The sequence below is a fragment of the Pleuronectes platessa genome, chromosome 18 (genome assembly GCF_947347685.1).
Source record: "Pleuronectes platessa chromosome 18, fPlePla1.1, whole genome shotgun sequence".
Taxonomy (NCBI): Eukaryota; Metazoa; Chordata; class Actinopteri; order Pleuronectiformes; family Pleuronectidae; genus Pleuronectes; species Pleuronectes platessa.
In genome coordinates, this window is record NC_070643.1 from 13,712,313 (window position 1) to 13,733,731 (window position 21,419).

Genomic DNA, 21,419 nt, shown 5'->3' on the forward strand with positions numbered 1-21,419 from the left:
AGCCCAGGTGTTCTTCTGTGCAGAACACAATGAGCATGTGCAAACATGGAGGGACAGACAGGCAAATGGAGAGGGACTGGTATCAGAGAGCACACCTGTTGAGCACCTGCTCGATCCGCTCGTGACACTGATTATGGATGCGGCAGTTGTAAACACACACACACACAAATGAAAAAAGCTCAAACATGCACATTCCCTTCACATCGCAGCGTAGAGACAGATCAGTGACGTCTCCACTCGCAGCCAATGAGACGAAGTTACACTTTACTATCCACAGACTCTGAGAACCTCAGATCTAAGAACTTTCCCGTCACTTCCCCCCCCCCCCCCCCCCCCCCCCCGCTCTCCCACCGAGCTCCTCAGTCTCTGTGTCATTAGGCAGCGCATCAGGGATTAAGACGCCGATGGGAGGATGTGATTCGCAGCAGAACCCACTAAGTCTGGCATTACCACACACCTCACAAAGCGCGGGGGAGCTTCTAATCTACAGCACAGCACAATCCTGCTAATGCATTCATAACAGACACAGCGGCAGCGGAGGTCGGCCCGAGAATTAAACACCAAAGTATTACTGTCAAGTTCGGCGTTGAAGTGGTCTCGGTTGTTTTTCGCATTAGATCTGCTGTTACGTGCATCTGGTTGGAGGGGACAGACGTGGAGGAAGCACATTTGTAGGTCAAAGACATTTTTTTTGTCTGAATAACAGATATTCAGACAATGGAAAAATTGCTGCATATAATCTTCAAAGAATAATCCATCCAACCACCCATCGCCTCGATGCCTCTTCCTTTGACAGTTGCCAGGGGAGTGAATGCAGGGTCCACCCTGGAGAGGTCACCAGTGTACCACAGGGTCCACACACAGAGACAGAAAACTACTCTCACTAACAGTCCGTTCAGAGTCTGCAATTAACATTAGGTGAATGTCTGTGGACTGTGGGAGGCAGCCGGAGAACAGGCACAGTCCACACAGCAAATAATAACAGAAATCTGTAGGTTATCAAATGAGCAACAGCTTCCTAATATACATTTCATCTTCTCGGTCCGCGGTCATTGTAACACTCAGACTCTTAAGTCCCCTACATGATAGAAATCTACATATTTACATTTTTAAGCAGGTACGCAGAGGCAGTGAGAAACGTGCAGTGAAGGAGCAGATCAACGAGAAGGGGAAGAAAACAAGAAGTAGTGTGTGAGACTATAGGAGCAGGAGGCCGACTGTGACAAGCATCATCAGTCCTGTCTCCTCACTACATCTCCCTAATGGGTGCACAGCAGTGTGTGTGTGTGTGTGTGTGTGAGTGTGTGAGACAGCGGGAGCCATGAGTCTCCCTGTCAGAGTGACTTGCAGCGGGACTGTGAGAGTGTGTGTGTGTGAGTGTGTGTGTGTGTGTGTGTGTGTGTGTGTGTGTGTGTGTGTGTGTGTGTGTGTGTGTGTGTGTGTGTGTGTGTGTGTGTGTGTGTGTGTGTGTGTTTGATAGAGATAGGGACTAAATGGGCTCCTGGCGGGACTGACCCTCCTCACTTCTCACCGGTCCGTCAGAGAGACTGAGCGCTCCACTGGAGCATGGCTACAGGCACGGTTCTGAATATTGAAAATACGCACACACACATACACACATACACACATACACACGTACACGCACACAGAGAAAAGTGGCTGAGAAAGCCTTCTGTGCGCTCATACACACACACGGCCCCAAAACAGAGGTAAACGCCATCTTAGAAACTAAACAGAAAATACGCCCGAGGTCAGTGAGCACTTGTGTTCACACGACGTCACGGCGCAGACACACAATGTGACAAAATGCACGTGTTTGTATATTTCAAAAGCAAACAGCATGCAAGCCAAAGCCAGCATGCTGCGAGCGCGTGGTGTCGGGTTCACCGGGAGTCATAATTATGATTCATGTCTCGGTTAACGGCCACGCATGTACCAGAATATTTCTAAGTGTGGGAAAGTGCAGGGAACATTAGAGATTTTTCAGTGTGTGTGTGTGTTTGTTGGTGCATGACCACGCTTTCGGGCTAAGTGTAATTATTCCTGGTGACACACCTCACATGACTAATGAGTGGGATTGGGCTGCGTGGCGTCGGGCTCATTTGTCACAGGACGGTGGGTGAAGCTTCAGCGCGCTCCGACTCTCGCTGAAGACTGTTGAGGTCGCGCTAAACGCTCAGAAGCTGCTGCTGCCTGATTAATCTCCTCCGTTCGACTTCCTGCAAACAGAAGTCAATTAGCAGACGTGTCACGTGGCACGTCACAAGCAGTGTGTTTTTGTCGTTGTGTGTGGATTAACTCCGGGGACACAAACCCCCCCCGTCTCCTGTAGCATCGCTCCGGGGGGGAATCCTGCGTCCACACCTCCGCTCCGACTCGTGGACGCTCCAGCAGATCTGCTCTTAATCAGGAAAGGCCGTGACACGACACGCAGCCCGGTGAAGTCAATACGATTTAATAACCCATCACTGATAGAACACGGTTGTTTATAGCCTGGAAATAAAGCCACGTAAGAGGAAATAATGGCGAGCTTTTTAGCCCATAAAAGTAAATCGACGCTTGGATTTTTTATTCATTAACTTTTAAGACTCGACGTAACGACTACACCTGCGTTTAACAGCTAAATATAAACCTTTAGGAATGAAGGAGAATAAAGCATCACCGGTAGTTAGAGTTAATGTCGAGGCGTTGTCTTAACTATGCCCGACCTGATCAGCTGGAATTCTGTTCAAATACAATCTCTTCTTACATATAATTTAATATTTGCAATCACAGTAATTCCTTTGACACACGGATGGCTTTGGATTTGTACAAGGATTTGAAAATCTGTCTGCATCAGTCATCAGTTAGAGCAGCGGTTCCCAAAGGAGGGTCGCAAGATGGGTCCCAGAAATCAAATAACATTTTTAAATCAATTCAAAATAAGCGTATTTTCACCATCATTCTTAGAAAAGATTTTAAAATATTGACTATCTTTGTCTCCATGTGATAACAAAAGCAGGAAACATTGCAACATGTGCACGTAGGTGAAGATCTCTCGTGAACTCACTGATATCCATATCTTTTGGGACAATGGGGTTTGCAAATCTTTGGCCGGGTTAATTTGAGGGTCATGATCTGCAAAGTGAAGCTCTGAGCTAAAGGAACCTGACATGATACTATTCTTTTAACACAGCCAGAAGATAACACACACACAGGTAGTTTGACAACCAACATCCCAAAACATTCATTCAAATAAATTAATCAAAGCTGAAAGGAGTTTATTTTTTATAGTTTTATTACATTATGCATGTTTCCATACAAAGAGATCCATCCTTTTGATTTAAAATCAATTTAAACAGAAGAAATACAGAAATGTAGTTGAAAAGACATCACACAGTGTCCAGTAACTGAACCAAAGCAAACTGTAGCGTGTGTATATACCATTCAAACCAATTAAAAAACAGCACTAAACCATTAAACCACTGTGAAGAATAGCTTGCATCTCATCTTGCCCAAAAATGGCTGGTGGTGCTGCGATTCCTTTTCACCGCGCTGATGTCAGAGCTCTTGTATTCGGTAACGCTGACCTTTGAGATAACAGGTGTCATGTATGAAGGTCTATTAGGACCCGGGCAGTCTATTGTTACACATGCGAGGGGTGGGGGGGGGGGGGGTGGTTGAGGATGTACCGAGGCCTGATAAAAGCCACTGGGCAAGGGTGCGGGTGCATGCTTATCATAATGGTTTCTTTGACGTGTAGTCTTTTACTAGAGGTCAGGAGGTCATGGGAGAAAATGCAGAAACTGAAAGCAGGAAATCGGTCTCATGTTTCGAGCCCCGGAACACAATCGAGACACAGACGTTAAGACTTGTTTTCTAAGAAAAGGCTCTAAGGGAAAAAAAAAAACGAAAAAAGAAGAAAAACATGTTTTCGGAATGAGAGGAGTCACAAGGCCTCTTGTGTTTTTTAGTAACGGCCTTTTATGCATTAAAAAAAAAACGTTTCCAGAATAATGCATCGATTGGCTTTTATAAAACAGCACGGATATTGCGAGTCGGGGCTGGAATGTGCTGGAAGTTTGCAGCAGAAAGAGATAATTAAATGCAAATATTGTATAATTTCAAAATGGCTTGTGGACTCAAAAGAAAGACGCTAACATAGTGAGAAGTGGAAAAAAAATTAACATTGACAAACCGTGATATCTCGTTCTATAGAGATGTATCACACTGTAAAGGGGGGGGGGAAGTCATCAAGCTGTCCCTTATGAGAAACACGCGTCAGTCACGTCTGTAAATTTCCATTCCAATGAAAGAGCAGCCCTCATGTTTGTAATGCTAATCCCGAGGACGTCTGCCTATAAGTGCTGCAGGTATGTGCTGCAGGTAAAATGCGCATCTCTGTATTCCGCACACATGTCCAATCAGGACGAGGGCTTTGTGGATTCTAATCTCACACTCTGTGATCTGCGGCTGTCCGTGGGGGGGGGGGGGGGGGTTGTGCACTGGAATGTGAGGCAAGTGTTTGTCCCGACGTGACGAGGGGTTGAGGAGATTTACATTTTTCTATTAGTGGAGAAAACAGTGGGACGTGACTCGGCGGAATACGATTAACAGAGCTCGGGCTCGGAAGACGTGCGTGAGAGGAGGATCGGTTTCTATTTTATGGATTTAAAACCAAAAAATAATGAATGTCAGGACAATAATTTCTGCAGTTTCCTTGTATGCTCCCATGCTGAAAATTAAGGGACAATAGAAAACATGTGTCAAATCTAAAAAATGGCCTCAAACTCACATTGTCTAATGGATTCCCTCCTGAAGAGGCAGTTCATTGTCAAAGTGTGTCCTCCTCACAAACTGATCAGCCTGGACACGCTTCTGTGGCTGTAAACATGGAACCAGAAAGTTCCCAGCGTGCGGTCCACCTCCTGTTAATCCTCGTCCCCGTCCAGGTTGAGCTCGGTGCTCAGGTTGAGGTAGAAGAAGGCGTAGACGCAGAGAACAAACAACGCGATCGCCGCGATGACGAGGAACGCGTCCTGGGGAGAGGAGAAACACAAGGTTCTTAAAATGAAAACACGTACACCTCCTCCATTTCCCTCCTGGAGGAGAACAGGCGAGTATTCCCACCATCTTTAGGACAGTTGTTTTTTTCAAATAAAAGACCTGGATTGACTCTTTTTGGCTTTTGTATAGTTTAATTTCAGTAATGTGCGACAGAACTTTGCATATTTGTGAAAGAGAATGAATAATAAATCAGATTCAGGTTTTCTCAGAATGCAAATACATCCACACACTACGGAGCAAAACATCCAAGAGAAAGACCTTTGAGTGACTGCTCTATAATAATCGGTTCTATCTGCAATCAGTCTCCTGACATTTCTAGAGACAAATTAAACTTTCCTCCACAAAACGGCCTATTTTCTCTCTCTCTCTCCTTTTGTGTGTGTAGATTTTCTATTGGTTAATCGTCAAACAAATTGAGGCTTTCCAGAGGAGTGGCGTTCAACTTGAAAATTGGGAATTTGGAGCGCTCGTTCATTATGTGGCGCTCGCACGATTACAATCTTCATCAGCTGGAGTTTCATTAGGGCCACTCAGAGCATTGAACAATGCCAGTTACTCTTTTATCAAGAGAACTCATTAGCAGCAAACTTTCTAATCAACACTGGAGAGCTTGGAGGGCTTTAGGAGGGCGGAGAGTACCGTCTGATTGGAGGTTATTAAAAACAAAAAAAAAAAATGGAATTGAACATTGAAATGGAAGTTTTGACATGAAAACTGGGCCACGGCAATACACGTGACATGACAAGTGAATTCAAAACACAGGATTTTGGTCCTAAACCCACTCTTCATAACGTGCAGGTTTAATTTCTGCAGATACAGAGGGGCCTTAATGTCAGAGACCCCTTTCCCATTCATTTGAATAGGGTATCTATAATTTCAATCTTCTATTAATGGCGTCTTAAAGACACTTGAGGGGGAAACTACCTGAGCAATTGAAAGAGAATCAGCCGGTAATGTCCCATTAAGCTGTGTCTTCATGTGTAATGGATGGAGGTGATGCAGGGTCACAACTGGAGGAAATGGCAAGCAGGAGAGAAGAAAACGAGACCAGAAAGAAAGAACCACGACAAATAAAAAAAAAAGAATGAACATTTCAGGAAACCTCAGTTTGGTTCGAGCAAACACAGACGACTGAAAATCCCTGCCAGTGGCGAGAGAGAAGACAGAATGAAAAACAAGAGAGGGAGAAAACACGTCGGAGATAAGGCCTGGCACAAATGAGGGGTGGTGGGGGCCTAATAATTATTCCACTCTGACGAAAGGGGGTAGCGGTGCTGGTGGTGGTGGTGCTGGTGGTGGTGGGGACGACAATTAAAAGGCGTCACGGCGTCCTCAGCTATCTGTGTACATGTTGTAGTGCCTAGTCATCAGCAGCATTGGTCTTCATTAGCCTCGGCCCACATTTATCTCCATCCCGACAGCCTCCAAACAGCTTTAAGTCCCCCGCTTAATTGGAAAACTTTTAAATTTCATGCACTTTAGTTTCATATATTAACCGCCAGGCCCACGACCGCTTGATTTACTTTTCTATTTTGCCGGGGCCTCAGAGAAAAACAGAATTGTTATCAAATCATGGCGCCTTGATTGTTTTTTCTCTCTGCTTTTATTGTGCTCCCTCGCAGCTTTGAGAAACAACGTGACAAAGGGGAGCATTTGTAATTCTGTCGAGCAGATCGCGAGAAGGAATGCTGTGCCTCTGACGTAGGTGAGCGTTCCGCTGAAACACACGGATGCACATGATTACAATCCAGTCTTTTTTTTTGGCTTCGGGTTTCAGAGATAGAGAAAGAGAGAGGGAGAGAGAGAGAGGGAGGGAGAGAGAGAGAACAGCTGGTTCCACTGACTTGTCTGTGAAAACAAGCTGGAGGAGTTTTGGTGAAAACACTCGAGTGGTGGAAAGCACCTGCACTTGATTGAGATCATTGTTTTCGAGGAGAGTGGCCCACTGTGTTGACTCTTGCCTCGTCTCGAAAAACACATTTATGTGCGCCCACACACACACACACACACACACACACAGACACACTCGAGACAAACACAGGCTCTCTGCCCACATTGTGATGGAGATCCCTGGATGGGGCCCAGGCACATCATCATCTTCAGCATGCCGCTTTCTCAGCACCGGCAGCTGCAGCACACGCGGCATGCTGGGAGCTGGGTCTCTGTCATCCTGGTGACAAGCCACAGCTCCACATCCCCTCGACTCGCCTTTTCATTCTGCTCCTGGGCTGGACTGTGTGCTGTAAGTGCATGTGTAGGTCAGTCTGTATGTGCCGACACACTGAGCTCTGTGTATTTGCAGCTGTATGTAGGTGGTCCACAGACGCAAAGCTACAAACAACTGCTGCTGCATTTGAATTGAGGACGGTAAGAATGTCTCATCTGTTCAAATAACAAGGAACAAATCATATCTCTCATTTACTGTATCTATACTGCTCATCCTTTGAGGGTCGCAGGGGGGAGCTGGAGCAAATCCCAGCTGACATTGGGCGAGAGGCGGCAACAACAGTCAAAAGCTCACATCACACCTACAGATAATTTAGAGTCTTGACCTGAACCCGGCTCTGCATGTCTGTGGAGTGTAGGAGGAGGTCGGAGCAACCCGGAGAAAAGCCACGCGGACACAGGGAGCAAATGCAAACTCCATTCAGATTCCTGCTGGGAAAGCCACAACTATACAGAGCTCAAAAGTACATCTCCAAATAACCTGTTTTATCCCAGAGAAAGAAAACACTTTTTTCATAATGTTCTGTCACCTGAATGATTAATGCACTAATCATGTCAATACAAATCTCAGTCATCATAGCTGCTGTTACCAAATGTACCTAGAAGTCAAATGTACTTTGAGTTTACATCTGATTATCTTCAGTGAAACAAATACAATTTTAGTATAATACAGTCGTGTACTTCCGAATGCTTTACAGACACTTGTAAAAGAAAACCACTGGGAACAGGAGAAGCCGTATCTATCTCAACTCTTTTCATAAAGCTCATTGTAAATCAAAAAGCATATAAGGCAATAAAAACGACAGATTCCCATGTGCTAACTGGCAACGCTGCTCACCAACTAAAATGTGTGAATGGGCCTCGTAAACCTGATGGCCGACGCAGATAATGGATCCAGGAGTCGGCTTCAGACGCACATGTTGCAGTTTGGGTCCAGGTCTTCAACACAGCACCCGTCACAGTTTATACTGAAACGTTTAACTTCTTTTAGTTTATTACTTTCACCGTGGAGATTATGTTTTCACCCCATTCCGTCCTTTTAAAATAAAACCAGCAGCTTCGTGCCAGAACAAATGGGTTATGCATATTGCCACCACAAAACTGACTGAGAAATTGCGTGATTCATAAAACAAGTAAACATGTTTATAATTCGGTTCTATATGGTATTATTTACCATATATATACACAAATAACAGCTGGTAGCCTCCATCCTCGGCTAATTCCATGACCAGTTTTTTTTCCCGAACTCGGCTCAGCGGCTAAACAAGACTGAGAGAGAACAGTGCAGAACTGAACAGAAGGCTAGTGTGCCAATTAGACAAGACAGCAGGCTCGCTTCCTGTGCTGCATGCTCGTGAGCTGGAGCGACTTCCAAGGTGCTTCCTCTTCCCTGAGCAACCTGAAGAGAGACTGGATCAAGACCCCCCCCCGCCAGGTCCTTCATCTCCGCTGGTCGTGACCTCCAGCCATCCACCACCATTCAGAAAGAGCCGCCGCTTGGCATCCAGGTAACGGACACCAGGGCAGAAAAACACCCGACTCCATTTGTGTATGAAAACATGCTCTCGTGCAACAGGTGGCTGCTTTCCTCAACTTCTCAGGTCAGTGGGTTTTTTTTTTGTGCAACCCTGACAAGATCACTGTTGCGGGGAACAGAAGTTCTCCCTTCCATGCTCGCTCTTTTCCCAGTCCTCCCATCTTATTCTCTGCCAACTTTATTCCAGACTGCCCCGCCACTGGGACAGCCCTGAGACAGCCTGCCCTGGCAGCTGCCGCATTCTCCGTGCCCGCCATGTCTGTTGGCCCTTCTGAGATGCCAGCTGCATCTGAGACCAGCATCTTAACCAGGGAAGAAGACGGAGAGCAGGGAGAATGATGAGAAGAGAAGAGGAGAGGAGAGAGGAAGAAGAAGGTTGAGGAGAGAAGAGAAGAGGAGAGGAGAGGAGAGGGGAAGACAGAAGAAAGCAACATGTCTGTATAAACCATTGTCGCCAAAAATCTTACCCAGGGAAGGAGAACAAGAAGGAGGAGGAGGATAAGGAGAGAAGAGAACCAGAGAAGAGGAAGAGAAAAGAGGAGGAGAGGAGATTTACGCATAAAGCAACATGTCTATATAAAACATGTTGCCAAAAACCAAAGGTTGACCGAATTAGAAGGAGGGTGTGTGAGTGAGTGTGAGTGAGACATCAGAGCTGTGTAAAAATCACAACTTTATAAAACACCAAAGAAGACTTGACGGCAGAGCAAGCGTGACCAACTATCCATTACATCTGGGCTGAATTTCAATCGAACTCGGGGGCCAAGAGGTCTGTGTCGGTTTAATATCCTCGTCCCGGAGGTATTTTTAATCCAACCTCTGAAAACCCCTCTCGTCTTGGGCATGAAAAAAATCCTGAATTATTCATGAGCAATATCAATATTTCAAGATATGGACTAATCTAATTGGATTAAAGACGTGCCTAATGAGGCCTTGCGTGTCTAAGAGATGCATATTTTAAAACCTGACCATTTCACCCAGTGTTTAATCCCCACTCTGATTTGCTCATCTCTGTGTACGACATACCATCCAACACTTAGAGGGGAAAAGGAAACGGGGGCCGGTTTTTGAATGTTGCATAGGAAGAGAAACTATCAAAAATAACAGCGGACACACGTGAATTATTTACTCCCAACTCTCACTCGAAAACAACTATAAAAATCACTGAGGAGTTGATTTCATTCTATTTCAGAGAAAATTCCAAAAAAACACAGACTGAAAAATTTATTTGCAGGAGCTTGCTCTGTGCAAAAAAAAGAAAAAAGAAAACAACAACCTTGGAATGCAAAAATTGTTTATTGCTGAGCCAAATGAACGAGGGAAAGCACACGCAGGCAGAGTGATAAACGTGGTGTCATCCATCTTCGCCTGCACAACCGCTCCTAATCGCTGCGCTGTGACAAAGCAACGGAGAGAGACCCATTCCTCTGCCCTGGCAACACCCTCACCTCCCTTTACTTTCACATTACTCAATTCTATCTTATCACCTTCTTATTTTCTCTTTGTCGGTTATTCCGCTCTGCTTTTTGTATTCCCCTACTTCTCCCACTTTCCCTCCCCGATGCTCTTTTAAAACTTGATCCTTCCAGGAATTTCCTGCGTGTTAAAAAGCTGTGAGTTATGTCGGCTTACTTACAGATATGTTAGAGGAGTGTAAACTTTATTCCAGGGAGATCCCACTTTTCCTCAAGTTTTCAACACTTTGCACAGATCTTCAGCAGACAGGCAGGGGCCCCCGTCATATCAGTCCAGCTGGATGTATATTGCCACATTCCCATTAGGTCTTTAGAAATAAGTTGTGAGAGAGTCGAGGATGTGAATGTGATCTAGTGAGACGCGCTCTCAAACAGGCAGACAGAGAAATGGATAGAAGATGGTTGGCAGGGAGACAGACGAGCTGATGGACCAGGACGGACAGGCAGGCAGAGAGAGAAGAGGACATGCAGATAACAGACGTCAGTAATGTGAAACAGAAAGTGAAGTCCAAGTTGAGTCTCACCCTGAATCCAGAGTTATTCTTCTTCGCGTCAGCTTTCAGCCGTGTGGCCTTTAAGACCGATTTCGTCTTTTTGTAGTCCTGCTTACCTGAGAGAGAAGAAATAGGAAGACAGAAATCAAATGACTGCAAAAATATTATTATTATTACTGTAAACTTTCTGCATTCGTATCAAAAACAAAGAGACATTTTTTTCTCACCCGTGATTAGTGGACTTCCCCCTAGACTCAACTCTCATTTGTATTTTGGGCAAACTAACCACCTAAAATGTTCTCTGGATCATTAAATAATCTATCTATCTATCTATCTATCTGGTATGTGTGTGTGTATGTGTGTGTGTGTGTGTGTGTGTCTACTTCACACAAGGCAGAGCTGGCTGACTTGGTCTAATTAGACCCAACACACTGCAGGAAAGGGAACTTTGCTAACAATGGGGTGGATAGGCAACAGCTTGGCGTGTGTGTGTGTGTGTCTTCTTATATTTCTACTTTTGAGAGAAACCATTTCAACTCAGATGGTGAGTTGATATTATATCAATATAATCGGATATTATAGATGTATACAATAGTCCCAAAAGATGATATTCTTAGAACGTCTGTTAGCGATTAACAGGATTTGATTACGATTAGGGCGAGGGCTGAGGTTAGGTATGAAACTCTGACAGAGATGTGCAGTGAATCCGTGAATAATCCTCATAAAGACTGAGGACAAACACACAAGTATGCGTGTGACAGACAGAGACCAAGCCCCTGGATCAGCTTCAAGGTTTTCTCAGTCTCTGATGCCACTTTGCCCTCCACCTAATTAAGCCTCATATGCATTGACAGAGAGAACAAGGGGAGCGAAAGGAGGTAAAAACGTCCAAATCCATCTGGCGGAGAGAAAACAGTGAATGTGAGAGATGATTTGTATGAATGTTGTGTTTCCAGACACAAAGACAGACCTGCATACCACACACACACACACACACTCTTTCTCTTCTACAACCATCTCACTCCCCCTGCTTCTATTTTTTTCGGAGATCTTGCACTCAATTGCTATCTCTCCCTCCATCCCTCCTGGTCACGGGCTCCTCCTCCACCTCCCTCTGACTCAGAGGAGGGCTAATAGAAATGGGGAACATGTTGCCAGGAGCAGACAGTGAGCTGGTGGGAATTCATTAGGAGGGCCACTGGATGTCTCCTCCACTTGTCAGAAAGTGGAGAGGTGGAAATTTGATTGGAGGGCACCTCGGGTTGCTCTCCATTCACAGAAATGTGTGGAAGGACTTTCCGACTGCAAAGTGGCTGGTTGTGATCACGTGAGGTTGAAGCTACATCAAAACATCGTGAGACCAACATTCAAAAGGAGACAATCAAGGGCCAGATACATTGTGGTGTCAAAATTAACAGAGAAATGTATGAAACTGAATATACAATACAATATATACAAATATTACCTTTTCTTGCATGTAGCATTTCAAGAATTGTTGAAATGAAATAGCCTCCAATGGCTGCAATAAAGACACATTGTAAATCCTGTGTTACTCCTACTCAACTACTATTAAAGTGCTCGGTCAATCCACAGGCACAGGGGGCTAAAAGACGTGCAAAGGGGTAATTAACTGACGGTTGCATCCTATATGTGGACATGGAGACCCTCCATATGTGCAATTATGATAATGGTAATAAAACGCTTCAAGAAACATACTTTCTCTCCATTCCTGGTATAAAAAACCCAGTTCATGGAGTATTAATTGTGAATATGGAGGGAAAATGCAGGAGAATTACATTTGACTGTGTAAGGTATTGTTATGTTGTTGTATAACTCTCTTGTGGTTATTTTTTACCGTGGGTCTGCAGCCTGCACACACACACACACACACACACACACTGACAGCCCTGATGATATTGCATTGGGATTATGAGCTCTCCTATTTGTCATCGCTGTTCCCCCTGCTGCACCGGTGCTGTCGACACTTTCTGTCACCAATTATCTGAGCGCGCCGGGCCACACGCTGTCCTCCCATCCCTCGCTGCTTGTGTCTGCCACGCTGAAAAGGCATCACTGTCCTCCCGGTACAGGGACAACAATGCCGTGTCTCAGAGGAACATTAGCCCTTGCAAGGTGGCCGAGAGAGCCTGCTGAGAGGCTTCCCTGAGAGCGCCTTTCACCGGAGCTATCGCCGCTGTCGTGTCAAGAGGACAAGAGAGAAGTGAGAGCGGCCCTCGCCTCCCACGACACGAACTGTAGATTCCCTTAAATGCGTTTCGTGTTTTTTCCTCATTGCGTCAATTAAGACTGAGGAGGGATCAGTTCTCATCTTGAGCTTTTGTTCTACGTAGAATAAAGTGGCAGGTAGGGGGTCTGGGCTAATATTAGCCACGTGTGATTGAAGGAGGGCGGAAAGGTATGTTATTTGTGTGTCACGCCATCCAGCCATTAAAAATGACACCAGAAGAGCGTTCAACACCTCAGAGAATTGCAGTTGGTCTGAATGAAAAGAAACACAGGTAGTAAATGTGCGGGCCACATACAGTGCTGTACATGGCTATAATGTAAAGTTTACATTCTCTGGAACCTAAACTGATCCAACCCATATCAGGAGATAATAAACCTTCTTTGGGAAAGGTGACCACATCTTAATAATCACCAGTGTTTAGTGAATAAGACAACTTATCTCTAAAGCCATTTGTTTGCTAGAGTGCTGTAATGTTTAAAAAGCTAGTCACAATTGATGTGAAGGCAAAACTACAGGAAACAAGCCCAAAAGGGTCGTGAAGAGGAACACACAACACGCCAGAGGAATTCAGGACACGTGTTTGTGTCTGGGGACGAGTCGTCATGCATATGCATTACATGGAGGGTGATGGTGTGATTTGGACAGACAGCCCACCATCTCTCTCTCTCTTTCCGAGAGCCCTGGGACCATTCGGGCGCTGACAGTTCGGCCGTGCTTTGCTTGTGTGTCTATCTGGCACGGCGGCCAAATCGTAGGGGTGACCACATGGCACAGATCCCTGGCGTCTGAGAGAATGCCTGGTCGTGGAACTGCGGGGTTGATGCCAGACACATGGGAGAGATGTATGCATCAAGTCAGAGGAGGAGAGGAGAGGTCAAATCAAAGCTGGTGCCACAAGCCTAGATTAAGAGGGATTAGTTGCAATCTGATAGCATTAAGCATATATAAATTACCAAATTAAGATAATGAGTTTTGAAATAAGAGAATGAAAACTATACTTTGACGACATACTATAGCCTAACTACTAGGGATGAGCGAGTACAGCATTATCTGTATCTGTATCTGTATCTGTTAACCATATCAATTATCTGTATCCGTATCCGTACTCGGAGTGGGCGGGGCCTAACCCGGAAGTGGGTGTGATTTAACCCGGAAGTGGGCCGGGTTGTCTTGAAATGGGCGGGGCTTTAACCAGTATGTTATTTTAAGCATGCAATTGATATGGGTTGATCAGAAATTGTTATATTTATTGCTGATTAGAAAACTATTACAGGACAGCATCACCATTGAGCTTCAGATCAATGATTTTGATCACAATAGCAAACGAACTATTTACAGAACAAGTTTTGTAACAATGAATACAACACATGCTGTTGCAATTATGAAGTGAAATGTAATAACAAGTGTTTTCATACTCAACATAACTTTCTTTTTTAACTTTGAATTTTTTTTTAATTTATTTCCACACCAGGTGTGTGTGTGTGTGTATGTGTGTGTGTGTGTGTGTGTGTAAGTGAGTAAGAGAGAGACAGAGAGAGAGAGGGGGAGTGTGTGTGTGTGTGTGTGTAGCTTAATTTGTAATATTTTTTATACCACTACTACCTAGAACTTGTCAGACACTCAGTGCGTGAAGTAAAATAAAACTGGTTAGAGCCAACTGACGGTTTAAAAAAAGTTTAAACCGTTAAAGTAAAAAAAAAAAAAACTGTTTAAAAAAAAAAAAAAAAAAAATCTCCGACAGGCAGAGACGCAACGCGAGTCGCTTTCTACCAGCACCACGTCTGAACGAACCCACGTTTAACAGAACTCTACTGGTTAATAAGTAAGTACAAACTGAAATAAAAACAAACTTCAAGCTGAAGAAACCCTAAACGTTAACGGAAAAGACCCGCGAACCTGAGTGACTGAGAGACAGAGAGCTGTTCTTTGAGTGAGTGAGCAGAGCGGTGTGTGAAGGGGAGGAGCGCTGTGACGCTGTGTGAGGATTTTCATTCAGTTCGAGCACAGATATTGACTCGTATTACTCGTATAATACTCGTGCTCGGCAAAAGTGCTTTATCCGTACCGGATACTCGTTTCAGCCGAGTATCCGGCTCATCTCTACTAACTACAGATGGAAGTGAAATATTTCAAAATTCATCACATTTCACTTCACTTTCTAAAAGCTAATAATTAGCTATTTGGCACTTGAAATTGTTGGTTTCTTTATCGGCACCAGAAGCAATCTTAACTTGAGCAGTGACCACTTGCACCTCCATGTAAAAACACTCAAGCTCGTTTCTCCTGAGGGCAGCTTGGCGCGGTCAATTACAACAGGCCTAATAATGGTATTTAAAGAGCCTGTCAACAGCGGCTGCTTGATGGCACCTGACATGTCGAAAGCACTCCAGCAGAGATGATGGCACAGCTCGACATCCAGCCTGGACTACTGCTGATGTGCGGTGAATAAGCCACCCTATTGCGATTTTAAATTACCATGAGTGGCCCGTTCCAGCTCTCAGAAGACCCAGCCCCATGCTCGAGCTGAAGATTTCATTTCTCTCCTCGCTGTCGTTTCCCACCTCTCAATGATTTTCCACCTCCGCTGTTAAACAGTGGTTTGGTGAAATTGCCTGATGGCCATTCTTTTGAGAAAGGAGGAAAAAGTTGTACAAATTGAGGGTTTGGAGGAAAGTGTAGGGAGAGAGAGAGGAGCAAATTGTTCTCAACACCTTCGCTGCATATTTTTTGTTATTGATGAGATGTGCTGAGAAAGAAAGAGACTGTAATGGAAGGAAGAAAATGGGAAAACAGTTGGACAACAGCTTGTTATTTCATGTTTGTCATTTGTTTGGACATGGACGAAACTAAAAAGCCCCGTCAAATAAAAGGATGGTCGCTGTCATTTTACAAAGATCCCACTAATGTTTGTTCAATTATAAGTTATAATTAAATAAAAACAAGGTGAAACATTGTTATTACTCTGGATGTTTGTGGTTAAATTCTGGATAGCAGGAGGAAGTGGAGACGCGTCGTCCATCTTTTTTTCTAGGACCAGGATAGGAATAGTTATCCGAAGGCCAAATAATCCTATTTTCTTGTCCCAATATAAAAAACGTTTGCAACCATCACAGTGGTGTTTCAGACCCTTGCTCTTAAAGGCTGGAAGATTACACATGACATTCAAAATACAGATATGCCTGAGAGAGAAAACTACTGCTATTCCGTGGACCGACACAGTAAGGAGACGTCTCCTGAGCCTTATTAACACTGAGGTAGCGCTGGGGAAATGTAAAACTTGGGAAAGTCAGAGGATGTGAATCACCAGGGGCCGACAAACAGCCGTCGACTGGAGGAAGTGGACCATAACAATGTCATGACTGACACCAGTTTCAGCAGGGTTGTGAAACTGTAGAGCAAATCAACTGCTTGCCTCACTTCCTATAAAATCCTCTCTCCTCCTCTCCACAAGCATCTCTGAGGGTCCAGGGTAGTCCTCAGGACGGAGGCCATGTCTTTTTGCTGACTGGTGAGGATGACCTGTTGTTGTTCTCTCAAACAGTCGGCCTAAGCTAAAGCATGAATTCTAAAACAAACTGGTCTGCTTATTTATAAAGTCCCTATTAAGTTACTTTGACAGCATCATAATGCAAAGTGCTTTATATCTCTGATGTGGAAGTCTACAGGGGAATGTTAAATGCACGAGGACTGTCCCTGGTGCACCTGCTCCACAGACCTCCGGAGTCACCATGGACACACTTAGTCATCCACATCCAAGGTGTCCCGTTAGACTTGTGATTGTTATTATTGCCAAGTCTATGGAGGAACCCATTCTCACTTATGAGTCCCCTTCTACAGTCCAGTGCCAGAGTTTTAGTATGACTCAGATTTTGTGCCAATACCTCCTTCCTGTTGTATCTAATAAGAACACACAGTCAGAGTCCTCGTGCACGATGTACCACTCCTGGGATGTGAAGTGAATCCTACGAGGAGAACATTGCATTTGCGTCATAGCTGTTTACAATTACCAAGCTTTGCCACTGGCGACCTTTTGGTTTTCGCTCCATAAGAGGAAAACAAAAACAACAAAAGAAAAACATGATATGAGCTGTGCTCTACAAGCAACCACAGCTGGCGTGCTGAAGGGGCCCAACTCTTTGATTGATACCTCCCATATTGCCTTAGTTAGGCCTTTGTGATTTAAAGGGAGAGATGGGGGAAACAGTAGAGCAGGATTAGGGTGGTACTATGATTTGACAAAATAGTTTCTGAAATAATATCAAAGGGGGCAGTTTTTTTTACACGTGGAATTCACTGTCCATAAATTAAATGACCTCAGATGCTGTGCATATGTCTCCAAGTGTAATTACTTCCACAGCATGTATATAATCCAGCGAGTCTGATTTGATTTTCTATTCAATTCCAATTCCAAATGTAAAAACTTCCCAGGCCTGTGCAAAGAAACCAATGCTTATTCTCACGTACTGATACATGTTGATGTCTTCAAAAAGATGGGATCTGATGGGCAGATTGAAACATGCAGGTTATGAACCACATGCATGCCTGCTTAGTGCAACACGGGACCGTGTATGATTTATTAAGAGTGACATTCGATCGTATCTATGACAGAGCGATGAGTAGAGGCCCTGTGTTGTGGTAAGGTTGCCCACATGAAGCCGGGGGGGGGGGGGGATGGTTTTGGTTGAAATGCAGAGACACAACCAGTCAAAGACAAATGTCAACCCTCAAAAAGCATCCTGAGCTGATTTACAAACCTTATTGTTTCAATACATTGATGATCAATCAACTTTTTGTTTAAACCTTCATTCATATGGTATAGAATATGCCCAGAGAAAGAAAAGACTAAGCAATCACACCATTTCATTAAATCTGTTATTATCTACTTATAATCCCATCACTGTTACATGTTTTCTTTAGAGTTGGCTAACTTAGTATTGATTAACAATTTGATTGATCAACACCAGGATGACGGGACACTCACCGATCTGCTTCCTGTACTGCTCCACTGGCACTCCGGTCGCACTGGCGTCTTTCCTCCCCATCGTTTCCCTCCTCCGCCTGAGGAGACGTGAGAAGAAAAACAACCTTCAGAAGTGCGAGGATTTCACAGCTGGGCCTCGGTGCTACACCTGATCACTTAGTTAACGCAACTGCGCCGCTCCGTTCCCGTTACTCCAGCCGGAGATAACTCATGAAATCTGCGGGAAGGATTTAAGTTAATACGCGATCATATATAGCGAAGAGGAGTCAGTTTCGATCAGACAGATGGTTTATCTTTCACATGCATCTGCTCGACGTAATTAAATTCATTCTCACCACCTTCGCTGTGTGTTGCACTCACAGTATGTGTACTTCCTATCCATCTCATTTAGTCTAACACCATTTCCCTTCACACCATGAGCTCCGTCTTTGAATGCCCTGATGGCACACGGGGGAAGACATGAGGAGAAAGAGTTTGGAATAATAGAAATTGTATCTTTAGGCCGCGCACATAACTAAGCGAGTGTGTAACTATGCTTGTGTAACAGAATAAATGCCGGGGCGTGTTTTTCTCACATCCATCCAACACTCTCGTCTCTCCCGGAGCCTTCAGACAAGCTGACTCACAGCACACTGCATCAGTAGTGCTGGTGTTTGTTTAAAATGGATTGTGGAAGAATAAAATATGAGTCAGTGGGGCGGGCCAGTGTATTCCAATGACACAGAAATCTCAAATCAGTCGAGCCGACGCTTACACAAATAATGCTAAATTTAATGATTATCGGGAAAAGCTACATTTATATGAATGAAACGTGTAAGCAGGTATGCACGGGGGGGGGGGATGAGAGGTGAATACGAAAAGGGAAAAAGTATGTATGTGCATCCAAGAAGAACAGGAGTGCTGGAGAGTCTGGAGGTGCAGCAGGGGAATAGAGGATGGAGACTAAATTAGCATGTTCAAGGAGCGTGGCTGTCTGTCTGCGCTTCTCTCGGGACACCTGAATCTTACCTCAAACCCCCAAAACACTGTTTTTCAAACTACAGTTGGTGCCGGGAGAGATAGAGGATTTTTTTTTTTTTTTGCTCAGCTATTGTTCTCTGCAGCAGCTGGAAACCAGAGTCAGCAAATCAAGGGAAGTGAGATGACGGCAAAAGGAAAAGAGGAAATTGTCCGAATGTAATGTTTGTTGTCTCAGAGTTTCCAGCATCACAACATCGTATCTAAAGTGAGGACTTGTTCGTCTCAAGCCTCCGTCGTCACATGTAGTCGTTCCTCTCTGACACCTCTACATATGCGTTAGAGTGCATTTTTAATTTGCAGCTGTGGAGTATAAATAGCAAGGAAGTGTGCTGACTATTAAAAAAATAATAATCTAAGCCTACTGGCAAGTGTATTTGCCAAACCATTGCGTCATCTCACGTGTATAGCTGACAAGAGTAATGATACTTTCTGGTCATTAACCATGTTAATAATAATCTCACTTTACTGGGGATCTAAAATAGCCCCGGCAAGTATGACATTGACTTTAATAATTGCTTTTCATGATCAATGTTCCCCTGATTAAAAGACATACGTTCCTTCCCCTGCACAGTATAACCTGCCGCTGCACCATGCAAGTTAATCTCAGGGTAAGTTTACCCACTGAGTCAAATGTGTTAAATAGCCAGAAAAGAATGTCTCCTCCATTCATCTGGCTTCAAGTGTATATATATAAAAAAAGAAATTAAAACGTTGTATTATAGAATACAAAAATGCAGAAAATATGTACATTTATATTTAAAGTCTTACTTATATTATTTGTATTTTGTTGAATTTCTTTATTTTGATTTCTTTATAATACAGTTTACGGTTATATATAGTTTTTGCTATAGAGTTTGATAGCAACATCTAAGGACTATATATATATATATATATATATATATATATCAGTATGGTTATTAGAATATAAACATCTATATCTATCTGGCTCTAAAACAGGGTGAAATAAACTCTGTTCCCACTTCATCAGATCCACCTCGTTAAAAAGTAGTCTGATGCAAGAGTCCTGCAGATAAATCATTCTGTCATAGGAGTTATCATATTCTGTTAATAAAAATAAAACTGTTTGAAAGAAGCATTTAATTGGGCTTTGTTTTAGAAGCTGGAATATGGGGAGTGATCATCTCTGACTCCAGCTTCTCCAATGTGAAGATTTTCTGCTTTTATCTATTTTACATCAGTTAAGAACTGAGCATCTTTGGGGAATGAACCATGCTCAGAAACAAAGTGAACAAAGAGACGTCACGTTCAGGCTCTAGAGATGTGGGAGAATTTTCTGAGCCCTCACACTGTGGTGATGAATGTGAATTATTCTAAATCTGTTTTTTAATGAGTGTATTGTCCTTTAACTGTTAGTATGTGGACACGTGTCCTGAGAACCACAGTTTCTTTCCAGTGTTTGTTCTACAGATGTGGCTGGAAGGACATAAATAAACTTGGAAATGATATTGACGTGTTCCTTTTAGTTTGCCGAGCCACAACAAAGCATTTCAAATACTTGTTGTAACACTTCATATACATATTCAACACTTGTCTAACCCGTCTTTTATTGAGGTGGGATTTATTGTAAGTGAGATGTGTTCGGCTGCAGCAGGTTTAGCTCAGTGAACATGACCAAATGGGAACAGAAAGGTTTTGCATGCAAATGTGACCACAAAGCTGGGGGTTGTGATTCCTAGTTGGAGGAAGAGCTCCTGATCTGTTAGCATTGTGCAGCATTGAGAAACTATTGTGTCTCTTTAGATCCACCACACACTCACAAGCACTTTATCTTATCTCTCTGAAGAGCTGAACATCAACAAGCATCACAAACGTGATTTGCAGAGGTGAAAAATTAAGACTATTGTTCAATTCAATCTAAATCCTCCCTGTGTAATGCAGAGGAGGCTCTCAAGTCCTATTCACGAAGATACTTACACTGCTGACGTTGCTCCGGTGGCTCAGTGGAAGTGTCCCAGCATAACGACACGTGTGTCCGCGGCGGGAGGACACGAGGGACGGCTTTTTATTGCACTTTGATCGAAATGTCTCCAGGATGCCAACACACCGCTTCTTCCCTCTGACACTTCCGGGTTTCCACGTCAACACAGACGACAGACAGATGTTTCCAGCCAATCAGACGCGAGTATGTGTGGAGTGGACCAATAGCAGGAGGAGGGGAGGAGACTGGAGGCGTGGACAAACAGGACTCGCACTTTTATCAATAAACAAACCTCGTGGGTCTCAATGGTTTCACAGAATAAAATATTACCTCATAATATATAATATGTATGATATATTAATGACAACTTTTATAGAAAATAGTGGTTAAATCAGTAGTTGTGAAGTTATGATTAAAGGCAGTTTTCAGGAAAATTATGACAATTAGTGACAA

At 43.9% G+C, this 21,419-nt stretch overlaps 1 protein-coding gene across 2 annotated transcripts; it reads right to left on the bottom strand.

The window, feature by feature from the left end:
- Nucleotides 1–3,243: 3,243 nt before the first annotated feature.
- Nucleotides 3,244–21,118, bottom strand: triqk (triple QxxK/R motif containing). Of its 2 annotated transcripts, none has more exons than XM_053447338.1 (4): nucleotides 20,963–21,118; nucleotides 18,008–18,084; nucleotides 10,809–10,894; nucleotides 3,244–5,018 (listed from the first exon to the last, which is right to left on the bottom strand). In XM_053447338.1, the coding sequence occupies exons 2-4, from the start codon at nucleotides 18,066–18,068 to the stop codon at nucleotides 4,911–4,913; spliced, it is 255 nt and encodes an 84-aa protein (XP_053303313.1). In that variant the 5' UTR covers nucleotides 18,069–18,084; nucleotides 20,963–21,118; the 3' UTR covers nucleotides 3,244–4,910. The 2 variants fall into 2 exon arrangements, with proteins under 2 accessions (XP_053303313.1, XP_053303314.1); XM_053447339.1 differs by having other exon boundaries at nucleotides 18,008–18,224.
- Between the last annotated feature and the right edge of the window lie 301 nt (nucleotides 21,119–21,419).

Excerpts from the sequence above, each read along its gene's own strand:
- triqk (XM_053447338.1), bottom strand. The coding sequence starts at position 18,068 with ATGGGGAGGAAAGACGCCAGTGCGACCGGAGTGCCAGTGGAGCAGTAC. Across the intron at positions 10,895-18,007 it reads GCAGTACAGGAAGCAGATCG|GTAAGCAGGACTACAAAAAG; the intron begins GTGAGTGTCCCG and ends CTTCTCTCTCAG. Across the intron at positions 5,019-10,808 it reads AGAATAACTCTGGATTCAGG|GACGCGTTCCTCGTCATCGC; the intron begins GTGAGACTCAAC and ends TCCTCTCCCCAG.